Source organism: Macaca mulatta, chromosome 18, assembly GCF_049350105.2.
Source record: "Macaca mulatta isolate MMU2019108-1 chromosome 18, T2T-MMU8v2.0, whole genome shotgun sequence".
Classification (NCBI taxonomy): domain Eukaryota; kingdom Metazoa; phylum Chordata; class Mammalia; order Primates; family Cercopithecidae; genus Macaca; species Macaca mulatta.
This window is the reverse complement of record NC_133423.1, coordinates 68809047-68823709: the sequence shown is the minus strand read 5'-3', so window position 1 is coordinate 68823709 and position 14663 is coordinate 68809047. Positions and strand designations below refer to the sequence as shown.

The 14663-nt window shown below is 46.5% G+C and overlaps 2 protein-coding genes across 5 annotated transcripts in view; both read right to left on the bottom strand.

The window, feature by feature from the left end:
- Nucleotides 1-3097, bottom strand: part of NPC1 (NPC intracellular cholesterol transporter 1) — a 59012-nt gene extending 55915 nt beyond the window's left edge. For all 4 annotated transcript variants that reach the window (XM_077975003.1, XM_077975004.1, XM_015121667.3 and 1 more), the window contains exon 1: nucleotides 2879-3097. In XM_077975003.1, the coding sequence (XP_077831129.1) occupies nucleotides 2879-2935 (57 nt within the window). In that variant the 5' untranslated portion in view covers nucleotides 2936-3097. The remainder of the gene's footprint in view (nucleotides 1-2878) is intronic.
- A 685-nt stretch (nucleotides 3098-3782) lies between these two features.
- ANKRD29 (ankyrin repeat domain 29) overlaps nucleotides 3783-14663 on the bottom strand; it is a 77974-nt gene continuing 67093 nt past the window's right edge. The window contains exon 10 of the mRNA XM_028837883.2: nucleotides 3783-4378. Coding sequence (XP_028693716.1) covers nucleotides 4334-4378 — 45 coding nt within the window. The 3' untranslated portion in view covers nucleotides 3783-4333. The remainder of the gene's footprint in view (nucleotides 4379-14663) is intronic.

Below are 14663 nucleotides of genomic sequence, written 5' to 3'. Positions count from 1 at the left end.
TCATGACCAGAGTGATTCTTTGTTCTGGGTAATATAACAAACACTGAAGGAATACAAAGGCCTATTCAGCAAGTCCTTTTCCCTCTGCCCACTGGCTCAAATTAAAAAAAAAAAAAAAAAATCTCATTTTCCCCTTGATTACGTATGTTAGTAAAATTTCTGATCACAGCATCAGTCAAGGAGTGGGAAAGATGGGGAAAGATTTCCCACTGTCATTCCAATTTCAGATGGTTGTTCTCAATCACTCCCAGGTCAAAAGATTAACCATTCCCAGTCTTCTCAGGAAAAGCCATTTTAATGCTTAATTTCTACCCAGGCTTCTCTATGTTCCAAGTCCCTCAAGATAAAGCTTATCAAAATTACAGCCAGGAGAAATAAAAGCTATGTCTCAAAACTGCATACATTTTTTTGAATGACTACAGGATTTAAAAACAAGGCAGTTTAGTAATGTTATTTCATCATCTGTACATACTGAACATTAAAAAAAAGCAAAAATCCCCCCAACATGTATTTCAGACCTTACACAGGACAACTAGTCTATAATTCCATGATAGAACTCTACTAGCGCTCAGACTGAAGCTAGATGAGCTGCTATCATTGGTATGTATGAATTCTAAAAGCAGACACTCTCTCCCAATCTGTTTGGCTTCAAGGCTCCACCCCAATCTGTTCAGGTGCACTGAAAGCTTTCAGACATGAGGAATTTCTAAAACAATAATAGGATTATTTCCAGTTAAGGTTTACAGACCTTGAAAAGGCTGCCAGGCATTTTTGCAAGAGACTTACAACAAATCTCTGACCTATCCCAAATGTCACAGAAGAAGCACTCATTGGCCATCAGTCTTGGATACTTGAGATTTAAAACATATTTGAGAGAGAAAGCTACTTAATAATGTGAAGCCTGGCTGGGCGAGGTGGCTCACAGCTGTAATCACCACACGAGGCGGGCAGATCGCTAGGTCAGGATTTCGAGACCAGCCTGGCCAACATGGCAGAACCCCATCTCTACAGAAAATACAAAACTTAGCTGGGCGTAGTGGTGGGCACCTGTAATCCTAGCTACTCGGGATTCACCAGAATTGCTTGAATCCAGGAGGCAGAGGTTGCAGTGAGCTGAGATTGCGCCACTACACTCCAGCCTGGGCAACAGAGACTCTGTCTCCAAAAAAAAAGGAAGCCTGCCAATTTAAGGTCCTGATCTAAAACTCTAGGTGGGGCCAGGAGTGGTGCTCACAATAATCCCAGTGCTTTGGGAGGCCAAGGTGGAAGGACTGCTTGAGGCCAGGAGTTTCAAGGCTGCAGTGAGCTATGATGGCAACACTGCCCCCACGCCTGGGCAACAGAGCAAGAACCTGTCTCTAAAATAAATAAATTTTAAAAATAAATTTTAAAAAACTCCAGGGAAACAGAATAGCTATATTTTCTCTAAGGCACACAATTGCTATTATTTATTTCTCTCTCTCTTTTATTTTATTTTATTTTTTTTGAGACAGGGTCTTGCTCTGTTACCCAGGCTGGAGTACACTGGTGTGATCACAGCTCACAGCAGCCTCAACTTCAACAATTAAAAGAAAAACAAAATGTTTTTAAGACAGGGTTTCACCCCCAGGGCGCGGTGGCTCATGCCTGCAATCCTGCAACTTTGGGAGGCTGAGGCGGGCGGATCACCTGAGGTCAGGAGTTCGAGACCAGCCTCAACATGGAGAAACCCCGTCTCTACTAAAAATACAAAAATCAGCCGGGCGTGGTGGTGCATGTCTGTAATCCCAGCTACTCGGGAGGCTGAGGCAGGAGAATTGCTTGAACCTGGGAGGCGGAGGTTGTGGTGAGTCGAGATCGCGCCATTGCACTCCAGCCTCGGCAACAAAAGCGAAACTCCGTCACAAAAATAAAAAATAAAAAATAAAAAAAAAGCTCTTAGTCCGACACTGGATCAACATCATCTATTCCCTTCTGAGAACTAAACAGAAGTCGAAGGAGAGTTTTTTTCTAGTCCACGGAACTCCCTCGACCCTGATTCACTACTACCTATTGATGCCACACCTCTGTGAGGGGCGTTAATATGCACAAGGACACAATTCCCCAGAGGCACTCTCATCCTGATTTGGTTTAAGGAGAGCCACAGCGTGACACCGCCTCCCTCCAGTTTTAAAAGAGGAAACTACAGACACACAAATAGTGAGGTGCTCTTTCCCAAAGCTATTAAACGAAGCAGAAGGCCCCCCCCCACCTCCCGAAGGAGTCAGCAGGACACCGAGTTCCAGGCCCCACCCTGTCGCTGGCTAATAGTGACAAGGGGAAATTCAATACCGTCCTGTGAGCCTCAGTGTCCTGAGGTGTAAAAAGGAGTTGATGAAAAGTAACCTGCCCTCTTTAGAAGACCAAGTTGATTTATGTCAAGTACTCAAGGCAGTTTCACTGGGTGCTCGAGGAAGTTTGTGTCTCTTCTCTACCTCGGCTTCCACCTCCATCCTCAGGTGATGAAAAGAGGAAATAAAGTGGTTAGATCTCCTAAATTTTGGAGTTCGTGCCCATGTAGCAGCATTTTTTAAAAAGCAAGTGGTGTCCCTATCCCACTCTACCTACCCACTTTCCTCCCTTCTTCTGGTGCCACGTCCTACACAGAGAAATTAGGTGACCACAGATGGAATAGGCTCACAACAGGTCAACCAGCCCCCACTGCCATCCTCTTCCAGACCACAGGAAAGACAGCACGGCCGGAGACAGAAACAGGACAAGCGAGAGACCTCCGAGCTCTCCATCGCTAGACCAACTTCCCCAGGACCCGGGCCTGAGCCGCCGCTGGGCCCGTCGCCCTCGCCGGCTCTCGGCCCCGCCACCTCCCCACAGGGCGTCCCGGTGGCCGGCGACCGCTCACCTGCGCCAGACACAGTAGCAGCAGGAGGAGGCCAAGGGCCAGGCCGCGAGCGCTCATGCTGTGGCCGCGCGAGGCTGGGACACCGGCGGCGTTCGGCTGGTTAGGGTCCCCCGCGGCCGCTCTACTTCCCCGAGCTGTTTCAGCACCCCGCGCAAGAAGAGCGGAGGAGCAGGAGCAGGCGCGGACGGCGGCAGCAGGCTGCGCGCGCAGATCAGGAAGGAAGAAGGCGTCGTCGGCTCCGCCCCTTCTGGGAGGTGCCGCTGCCGGCGCTCCCTGGCCAGGACTGGGGCGGGGCCAGGGCCGCGGCGCCCTCGCTTCAAGGTCCCCTCTTTGCCCTTCTCCTCAGCCCCTGCAATCCTCGGGGGCCAGGCGCGGGACTTTTGGAGTCTGGCTGGGCCCGGGAGAGTATCTGTGGAGTTGTGCCAACAGTTTCTAACCGTGATGTTTCCCCATTTCGTCTCTGGGTTGGAGGGGGTGGACGAGGTTTCAGCGAAGGGTAGAGCTGTTCTGGGCGACTTCCGGGTAAGGTCCCGCCCGGCCGCGGAGTCTCTGTTTATTTCGGCTCCGACAATTACGCTGAGCGACTTCTCCTCCCAACCCAGTCACCCGAAAGGAATCTGGGCCCTGGCGCTTTCTAGCAGAGCCAGGGGCGGTGACGCGCGGTGGCCTGACCTTGTGATGATCCGCGAGCGCGGCGGGCGGTGGGGCGGACCGCGGAGTGGGCGGCGGCCCGCGGAGTGGGCGGCGGCCGTGCGGTCAGTCCCGGGAAAAAAAAGTGCGGGAGCCGCGCCACCTGCTGGCCCAGCCGCGCAGCGTAAGCCCGTGGGCGCGAGGAAAACCCGAGGCGGGGATCGGGGTCTATTTTAAGTTCTACCTGAAGGCAAATAAAGAAGACGCATTGTCATTTTTGAGCCATGCATTTAATATATGTAATTATCTTTAACTCCAGTTGTATGTGTTTCTGGCAACATTTTCCCTCAAATTTCAAGTATTCAGACCACTCAAAAGCATCTGTCATTTCCACTTTGAAGTTAAGAAAATGGAGGTAAAGATGGCTTTCCCAACAGTGGAAGCAAATTTACGATGAAAAGACTAAACCTTCATCTGGAGCAATGACCGAACCCCGCCCCAAGGAGTCCGGTGATGCAGATGACCTTCCCATCCCTACTCTATAAAGTGCTGTTTCACTTTCTGTCTTGCCTCCTCACCTCCTCATCCCTGAGACGTCCACCTGGCTGGCTTGGCCGTGAAACTATGGGGATTTCTTCAGGACCTTCAGCCTAGGTCCTCCACGATGACCTCGTGGTCCTCATTCAGTTGTGTGCTCTCGCTTCCCACTCCCCCTGCTCCAGCTCCTGGTGCCCCCACTGAGGATCAAGTCGCGTGTATGCCTTCATGCAGGGAGCTTCAAACTGCCATCCCTGGACCAGCAGAGGAGCATCTCCTTGGAACTTGTTAGAAATGTAAATTCTCAGCCCGGGCAATGTAGCAAGACTCCCTCTATTAAAAAAAAAAAAAAATTAAAGTTAGCTGGGCATGGTGGCACACACCTGTAGTCTCAGCTACTAGGGAAGCTGAGGCAGGAGGATTGCTTGAGCCCAGGAGGCTATGGTGAGCTATGATCATGCTGCTGCACTCCAGCCTGGGTGATAGAGCAAGACCCTGTCTCAAAGAAAGAGAGACGGAGAGAGAGAGAAGAAAATGTTAGAGTAATATTTTCAAGTTTATGAATTACTTTGAAGGTTCTAAGTTTCCATAACCCTCCTTGGGGAAGAAGAATTTTGGTTCCTGTGACTGACTTCAGGGGTGCAAGTGGGCTGGAGACAGGAGGGCAGGAGAAGGTCATGGGTAGACTTTGTTTCTGAGACTGCTTCTGAGACCTTCCAGTCTCCTTTAGTTTAAAGTACTTAGCATGCCACAGCCTCCTACTTTGGGGTATCGTTTTCTGAGCTCTGGTGGTTGAGATCCGGAGACTTTTTTGTTTGTTGAAAGAATATTAAATGCCATCTTCATAAGGACTATTCAATGTTGACCTCAGAGCAATAAAGTAGAAAACAGGGAAAGATGAAATTATTAGACATGTGCATCTTTATAAATGTGCAGAAATAGCTTCCAGAAAACTTCTATGTGGTGGAAAACATACATATGTGAATACAATAGATACACTTTTTAAACAAGTAGGAATATACAGTACACAGTTCTCATCTGGCTTCTTTGCTTTTAGCAGTATGCTTTCCTACCTCACTCATTTTAATAGCTGTAAAGGATTTTATTATGCATATGTAACACTTCTGAAGCCACACTCAGAGCAGTGTGTAAATCAAGGAAATATAAATCACCAACCAACAAATATTTCAAAATAACTCAATTCCTCTACTTGCATTCCTGGTACATATGAAGGGTTCGTGTGGTCCCAGCAATACATTATAAATTTACCTTTCCTTGTTTTGTTTTTGTTTTTTTTTTGAGACAGAGTCTTGCTCTGTCACCCAGGCTGGAGTGTGATGACATGATCTCAGCTCACTGCAACCTCCACATCCCAGGCTCCAGCGATTCTCATGCCTCAGCTTCCCGAGTAGCTGGGATTGCAGATGTGCGATACCACGCTCAGCTAATTTTTTTGGATTTCATTAGAGATGGGATTTCACCATGTTGACCACGCTGGTCTTGAACTTTTGGCCTCAAGCAGTCCACCAGCCTCAGACTCCTGAAGCACTGGGATTACAGGCGTGAGCCACTGCTCCCAGCCCCCCTTTCCTTTTCCATTTACTTTGTCACATTTCTGAGCTTGCCTGGAGACCACAAAGCCTGGCATTTTTCTGTGCCTTCTGTTTTCCCAATCATGCTGCATCACCAAAGTCTAAACACTTGAACATTTCCTTTATAGAGGAAGAGGAGAAAGTTGACCCAAGACTGAATTATCTGTAACTGGCAGATGGTAGGGGAAGGCTGGAAATACTTATTGATCCGCTACGTAACTTACTTAATCTCTTCTTGGGCATTTAGTTTGTCACTTGTTATTGGAAATGATGCAATGAACATCCTTGTATCTTTTTTTAAAAATTATTATTTTTTTTGAGGCAGAGTCTCACTCTGTCCCCAAGTCTGGACTGCAGTGGCGTGATCATGGCTCGCTGCAGCCTCTACCTCCTGGTCTCAAGCGATCCTCCCACCTGTGCACCACCACTCCTGGCTAATTTTTGTATTTTTTGTAGACAGGTTTTTGCCATGTGGCCCAGACTGGTCTTGAACTGCTGAGCTCAAGCAATCCGCCTGCCTCAGCCTCCTAAAGTGCTGGGATTACAGGCATGAGCCACCACTCCTGGCCCATTCTTGGATCTAAATCTTTGCAATCATGTACAAATAGAACTGTTGGAAGTACTTTTATATTGTTGGATCAAAGGAAATGGGCATTTAAGTTTTGATTGTTGTCAAATTGCCCTACAAAGAAATTGCAGCCAGCAAGGTATGGAAGTGCCTAAATGGAATCTGTGATTTTATTTATTTTGTTTCTTATTTTAAAAAATATTGGGGCTGGGCACGGTGGCTCATGCCTATAATTTCAGCAGTTTGGGAAGCCGAGGCGGGTGGATCACCTGAGGTCAGGAGTTCGAGACCAGCCTGGCCAACATGTTGAAACTCCGTCTCAATTAAAAATACAAAAATTGGCTGGGCGCAGTGGTTCATGCCTGTAATTCCAGCACTCTGGGAGGCTGAGGCAGGTGGATCACCTGAGGTCAGGAGTTCAAGACCAGCCTGGCCAACATGGTGAAATGCCGTCTCTACTAAAAATAGAAAAAATTAGCCAGGCATGGTGGTGGATGCCTATAATTCCAGCTATTCAGGAGGCTGAGGCAGGAGAATCTCTTGAACCTGGGAGGCGGAGGTTGCAGGGAGCTGAGATTGTGCCATTGCACTCCAGTCTGGGCAATGAGAAATTAGGCCGGGCACGGTGGCTCATGCCTGTAATCTCGGTACTTTGGGAGGCTGAGGTGGGTGGATCATGAGAGATCGAGCCATCCTAGCCAACATGGTGAAATCTGTCTACTAAAAATACAAAAATTAGCCGGGCGTGGTGGTGCGTGCCTGTAATCCCAGCTAGTCGGGAGGCTGAGGCGAGATAATCGCTTAAACCAGGGAGTTGGAGGTTGCAGTGAGCTGAGATCGCCCCACTGCACTGTAGCCTGGCTACAGAGCAAGACGAGGTCTTAAAAAAAAAAAAAAAAAAAAAATTAGCTGGGCGTGGTAGCACACACCTGTAATCCTAGCTACTCAGGAGGTTGAGGCAGGAGAATTGTTTGAACCCAGGAGGTGGAGGTTGTAGTGGCTGAGATCATGCCATTGCACTCCAGCCTGGGTGACAGAGAAAGATTCCGTCTCAAAAAAAAAAAAAAAAATTGGGATGCTTTGATTTGTATTTCTTTAATTATGTGAGATTAAGAATCTTTTCACACATTTGTAAGTAATTTTATTTCTTTTTCTGTGCTTTTTTCTTTTTCTTTTGAGGCAGAGTCTCACTCTGTCACCCAGGTTGTAGTCTAGTGGCATGATCACAGCTCACTGCAGCCTTGACCTCCCTAGCTAAAGTGATCCTCCTGCCTCAGCCTCCAAAGTGCTGGGATAATAGGTATAAACCACCGTGCCAAGCCAATAAAATTTTATTACAAAAAAAAAAAAAACACTTTTGATTTCTTCTAAAATTAAAAAAAAAGCTTTAAAAATTTTTTTTTCTGCTGCTGATCTGCGACCTTCAAAATAGGTAGTGCTTCAAATAGGCAGAGGAAAAAAAGAATGCCTACCTACCTAACAAACTGCAAGCTTGCCTAGTTCCCAGCCTGAAGCCTAAAGTTCAATAACAGAAAATGAAGCTAGAACTAGGGTTTTGGGGTAATAGAATGTAATCAACATCATTTAGTGACGTCTGAGGCCATTGCACAAAATACCAAAGACTGGTGTGACTTAAACGATAGGAATTTATCTGTTACAGTTCTAGAGGTTAGAGAGTTCAAGATCAGCATGGGGAGCTTATTTGGTTCCTGGTGAGGGTTCTCTTCCTGGCTTGCAGACAGCACCTTCTCCCTGTGTCCCCAAATGGTGTTGACTTAAGTGTGTGCTTTCAGGGAGAAAGATTTCTCTCTTCCTCTTCTTCCAACAATCCTATTGAATTAAGGCCCCTCCCTTATGACTTTATTTAACTTTAATTACCTCCTAAAAGCCTTATCTTCAAATACAGTCACCTTGGGGAGTTAGGGCTTCAGCACGAGAAATTTGGGGGAGCATAATTCAGTCCCTAGCACCCCTCCTTTTACTCAGGGCTGCATTATGACTTGTGTGGGCCCCAGGCACCTTTGCCTTTGAAGACCCCTTTTTCCTTCAAAAAAAAAAAAAAAATTTAGAGTTTCCAATTGCATTGATATAATGACACATATAACCCTGGCTGAATTCATTATTATATGCTCATTATTACAGTGTTTTTATTTTTCTTCTGATTTCAAAAGAAATTAAAATTAAAACATTTTCATGGGACAGTAAAAGTTTCACTGTGTTTACTGTGCCTAATAAGTTGATCCTGTTTTTGCAGCCGGTGTCGTAGACCTATTCCCTGTAGTAGTCAAGGACATTGTAACTTTTTCTGATTGCCTTCCCCAAAAAACCTCCAGGACCAGCAGTGGAGCTGGCTCTAAAAGAAGCACCTATAGAGAGTGGGAGGCTGTCCAGTTGAACACAGGGAACAACTCACACCTCCCTTCCTCCAGCAGGCTACGAATTGCCAATACATTTTGGTGAAATATAGGAGAGCTTTAGTTAATGCTTCTGCCAACCCCCTAAGGAGGTTCAGGTTGAACATTTTTGAGAACTCTTTTTGTTAAAAGACTTTTCCTTTTAATTAAGATATAATATTCATATATGAGGTATACAGAACTTACATGTACAGCTTGATGAGTTTTCTCCTTTTTTGAGACTGAGTCTCACTCTGTCACCCAGGCTAGAGTGCAGTGGCGTGATCTTGGCTCACTATAAACTCTGCCTCCCAGATTCAAGCAATTCTTGTGCTTCAGCATCCTAAGTAGCTGGGATTACAGGCACACTCCACCGTGCCTAGCTAATTTGTGTATTTTTAGTAAAGACGGGGTTTCGCCATGTTTCCCAGAGTGGTCTCAAACTCCTGGACTCAAGGGATCCACCTGCCTTGGCCTCCCAAAGATCTGGGATTACAGGAATGAGCCACTGCGCCCAGCCAAGTTTCTTTTATGTATTAAACACTTTTATTAGTTGTCTATTACTGAATAACAAACTACCCCCAAAACAGTATATTAAATGAACAAACATTTATTTTATCCCAGTTTCTGCCAGTCAGGGATTTGGGTGGTTCTAGGTGGTTCTGGCTCAGGGTCTCTCCTGATATTATGGTCAAGAAGTTGGCCCAGGCTACCATCATCTGAAGGCTTGACTGGGACTGGAGGATCTGCTATTGTAGATGCTGTGGGAGGCTGTACTCAGTGGCTCACACCTGTAATCCCAGCACTTTGGGAGGCCAAGGTTGGTGGATCACTTGAGGTCAGGAGTTCGAGACCAGCCTGGCCAACATGGTGAAACCCTGTCTCCACTAAGAGTACAAAAATCAGTCGGGCATGGTTGCACATGCCTGTAATCTCAGCTACTCGGGAGGCTGAGGCAGGTGAATTGCTTGAACCCAGGAGGCAGAGGTTTCAGTGAGCTGAGATCATGCCACTGCACTCCAGATGGGTGACTGAGCAAGACTCTATCTCAAAAAAAAAAAAAAAAAAAAGATGCTGTGGGAAGGAGGCCTCAGTTCCTCCTTTCTCTCCGCAGGCTGCTGAGTGTCCTCGGGACTTGGCAGCTGGCTTCCTCTAGAAGGAGTGATCCAAAAGGGATTGAGAGCAAGGCAGAGCCATAATGTCTGTTATGAGTTAGCCTCAAAAGTGATAGGCCATCACTTCTGCCATGTAATACTGGGCACGCAGACCAGTCCTGATGCAGTGTAGGAAGGGGACTAGACGGGCAAGAAGAGGGGAGCACTGGGGCCATCTTGGAGGCTGGCAACCACAACATCCATGTAGCCAACACCCAGAGGAAGGATATGGAAACTTTAGCACTTCAGAAGGCTCCTTTATGCCCCCTTCCCAGTCAATATCATCACCCTTCCTTTATCCAGGAGGCAACCACTCTTCAGATTTCTCTCACTGTAAGTTGGTTTTGCCTGTCCTTGAACTTCATATAAAGGGAATCATACTCCTCTGCGTCTGGTTTCTTTCACTGAACACGATGTGTGTGGCTTATTCACATTACTTGTGGTGGTAGCATCTTTTAAAAGAACTACTGTGTAGTATTCCATGGCTTAAACATATCATGGCAGACACCTGGGTTGTTTCTTCTTCCAGTTTGGCTGTTACAAATAAAGGTGCTGTGGGCACTCTTGTACGTATCATATGTTCAATTACACACTCAGTTACTTTGGGTTCTGTGATAGACTTTTTAAACTCCGTACTTACGCAAGCCAAATTTTATAGACATCTTCATTTAAAATAACTTACAGCTACAACTCATGACTTTAGTGTCAATGGTTATGACCGACTCGGAAGTGAGGCATTGGTGCTCAGAATTCTGGTAAAATGTTATTCATCCCAGTAAGGATGTTTGAGTTGGTGATTAATCCACTCATGGGTTGTGGTGTAACTTCCACTCAGCTAGGTTGCTACCAGAGCGGGAATGACTTGTGGTTTAGCAGTCAGGGTTTCAAACTGGCATGCCTTCCCTGCAGAATTTGGTCACAGGACACAGTTTCCTTTGTCTGGGGTGGTTTTTGATCAAATCTATCCTAAAATGGAGAGTCCAACTCCTGTACACTGAAGAGTTTCTCTCTAAGACTATTCTTAAAACTTGAAATGTAGGAATAACAACAGCATTTCACTCATTAAAGATTGGAGGATTCAATCCTAGTGAGGGAAGGAAGAAGAACCAAAGATAGGGGAAGGAAGTTTTTCTGTTGACGGAGACAAAGCTGACACGTCACCTAAGAACTGAAGATCTTTAATTAACTTCCTTTATTTTTTATTTTTATTTTACTTTATTTAATTTTATTTTTATTTTTTGATATGGAGTCGCACTGTGTCACTCAGGCTGGAGTTCAGTGGTGCGATCTCGGCTCACTGCAACCTCCGCCTCCTGGGTTCAAGTGATTCTCCTGCCTCAACCTACTGAGTAGCTGGGATTACGGGTGCCCACCACCACACCTGGCTAATTTTTAAATTTTCAGTAGGGACAGGGTTTTGCCACGTTGGCCAGGCTGGTCTCGACCTCCTGGCCTCAAGTGATCTGCCCGCCTTGGCCTCCCAAAGTGCTGGGATTATAGGTGTGAGCCACTGTGCCTAGCTGAATTCCTTTAATTGTTGAAACATAACCTCATTCATATTAATAAATTAATAATTTTTTTTTGAGAGGGAATTGCTCTGTTATCCAGGCTGGAGTGCAGTAGTGAGATCACATCTCACTGTAGCCTCGACCTCCCAAGGCTTAAGTGATCCTCCCACCTTAGCCTCCTGGGTAGCCGGGACTACTGGCACATGCCACCATGCCAGGCTAATTTTCTGTATATTTTTGTAGAGACGGGGTCTCACTTTGTTGCCCAGACTAGTCTCGAACTCTTGGGCTCAAGTGCTTTTCCTACCCCAGACTCCCAAAGTGCTGGGATTAGAAGCACGAGCCACCATGCCCAGCCTCACTCGTATTTTAAAATCATCTGAAAGTATTGCTAAAAAAAAGGATTAGGTCACCAGGAAAACAATAGAAGACTTTCCAGACCTACTGATACATAGGTTATTTAACTCAGGGCTGAGTATAGTCAGAGCGCCCAGAAAAAACACCTCTGTGTGACTGGTTTACCCTCCATGTGTTCATTACGTTAAGCAGAAGAAGAATTATTTTCACATTCCTCGACTAGAATGTCTAATGCTAATTTTGCCTGTCATTGTTTGTTTTTGTTTTTCTCCAGGCTTTGAAGTACAAGTCCTAGGGTGTGAGCTGCTATGGCTCAATGGCATGAAATATCATAACCCAGTGTGGCTTTGTTCACAGCCAGGCATGTTCTAAACACTTTAGCATCTTTTTACAGTGAGATAAAATTCACCAATTTGGCTGGACGAGGTGGCTCATGCCTGTAATCCCAACACTTTGAGAGGCCAAGGCAGGCAGATCGCTTGTGTCCAAGATTTTGAGACCAGCCTGGGCAACATGGCAAAACCCCAGCTCTACCAAAATACAAAAGTTAGCCAGGCATGGTGGAGCATGCTTGTAGTCCCAGCTACTTGGTATGCTGAGGCGGGAGGATCATTCGAGTCCAGAATGTGGAGGTTGCAGTGAGTTGAGATCGTGCCATTGCACTCCAGCTTGGGTGACAGACCAGGACCCTGTAACAAAAAAAAAATAAAAAAATAAATCATCGATTAAAACCAATCAGCCATCATAGTTATAGGTACGCAGCCATAAATCATCTCATTTGACCAGGCCTGTTTGCACTGCACCACACCTATGTGCATCTCTATAGGCTGGTACCAAGGCTGTTGTTTTCATGTTGCCTTAGTTTTGGTACAGTGCAGAGACAATGCATACTGATAGTTGCCAGTGATTCCTAGAAAGCATCAGGACTATCTTCACAAATACAATTCTATCCAGTGAGGAGTAGAATCATTTCAAGGGAATAATTTTATTTAATTTAACGTTAGCTCCAGGTCCACTTACCAATCCTTATCCATAATCTCCATTACAAGGCCAGATTTTTTTTTTTTTTTTGAGATGGAGTCTCACTCCGTAGCCCAGGCTGGAGTGCAGTGGCACAATCTCGGCTCGCTGCAACCTCTGCCTCCCGGGTTCAAGTGATTCTCCTGCCTCAGCCTCCCCAGTAGCTGGGATTATAGGCACCTGCCCCTGCGCCCAGCTAATTTTTGTAGTTTTAGTAGAGATGGGGTATCACGATCTTGACCAGGTTGGTCTTGAACTCCTGACCTCGTGATCCACCCGCCTCAGCTGCCCAAAGTGCTGGGATTACAGGCATGAGCCACCACGCCCAGCCACAAGGCCAGAATTCTTTGGTGACTGAACAAGCTAATCAAAGACAGAGTGGTGGAGCAAAAGCAGCCTCGAGTTTCCCAGCCTTTGCATCATATGGCCACACTTCTTCACGTGGTTCGCTGCCTGCTCTCCTCTCCTGGAGACCTTCTCCTTCCTCATTATGTTTCACTTCCTGCTCTTGTTCATTATTTCATTCTCTTTGCTGACTTCCCTTCTTTCAAAGTTTATTTCAGTTTGCCATCTGTTTAAAAAAAAACAATGGGCCGGGCGAGGTGGCTCAAGCCTGTAATCCCAGCACTTTGGGAGGCCGAGACGGGCGGATCACAAGGTCAGGAGATCGAGACCATCCTGGCTAACACAGTGAAACCCTGTCTCTACTAAAAATACAAAAACTTAGCCGGGCGAGGTGGCAGGCGCCTGTAGTCCCAGCTATTCGGGAGGCTGAGGCAGGAGAATGGCGTGAACCCGGGAGGCGGAGCTTGCAGTGAGCTGAGATCCGGCCACTGCACTCCAGCCTGGGTGACAGAGCAAGACTCCGTCTCAAAAAAAAAAAAAAAAAAAAAAAAAAAAAAAAAAGCCGGGCGCGGTGGCTCACGCCTGTAATCCCAGCACTTTGGAAGGCCGAGGCGGGCGGATCACAAGGTCAGGAGATCGAGACCATGGTGAAACCCCGTCTCTACTAAAAATAGAAAAAAATTAGCCGGGCGCAGTGGCGGGCGCCTGTAGTCCCAGCTACTCGGGAGGCTGAGGCCGGAGAACGGCGTGAACCCGGGAGGCGGAGCTTGCAGTGAGCCGAGATTGCGCCACTGCACTCCAGCCTGGGTGACAGAGCGAGACTCCGTCTCAAAACAAACAAACAAACAAACAAAAAAAACACAATGTATTGAATTTAGAGGCAGGGTCTTGCTATGTTGCCCAGGCTGGTCTTTATTTAATTCCTGGGCTCAAGCAATCCTCCTGCCTCAGCCTCCCTTCAGACAGGAGCCACTATGCCCAGCCATTTTGCCATCTCTTTTACTCTCAGTAGACTCCCCGTGGGGACCTCATTCATCCCATGACTTTGTCCATCACCTCTATGCAGATGATGCCTAAATCAGTAACAACAGTCTTGTCCTAAACATTAATTTGTTATTTCCAACTGCCTTCTAGAATCTATTTCACAGATCCTTCGAAGTGAACATGTCCAAACTCTCTCTCTCTCTTTACCCCAAATCTGCTATTCTTCCCTATTTCCTAAAAAAGTTACTGGCTCATCCACCTTGTAAACTTTGTGGGCCAAGAATAATTAACAAAGCCAGCCCAAGACTGCCTATCCTTAGGAAGTCCTGCTTACGAGATTGGCCCTCAGCTGGCAAACAGTTCCCTACGCTGATATCAAACTTTCCCTAAATGATAAGAAGTGTTCACTTTGCCTAAACTTCTGTGCAAACAATGTGGTTTATACTGAATGCCTGTTTTCCTTCTGGAGGTCTTGATTTTTGGTAAATGCGAGGCAGAAGGGACCTATGTGACCAGCTCCCAGTTGAAACCCTGAGCCCTAAGTCTTCAATGAGTTTCCTTGGTAGACAATACTTGCTGCCACAACTTGGTTGCTGGAGGAATTAAGCTCATTCTGCGGGAGAGGTTTCTCAGAAGCTTGCACCTGCTGTCTTCTATCTTCGCTCTATTTTCCTTCTCTCTTTGCTGATTTTGCTAT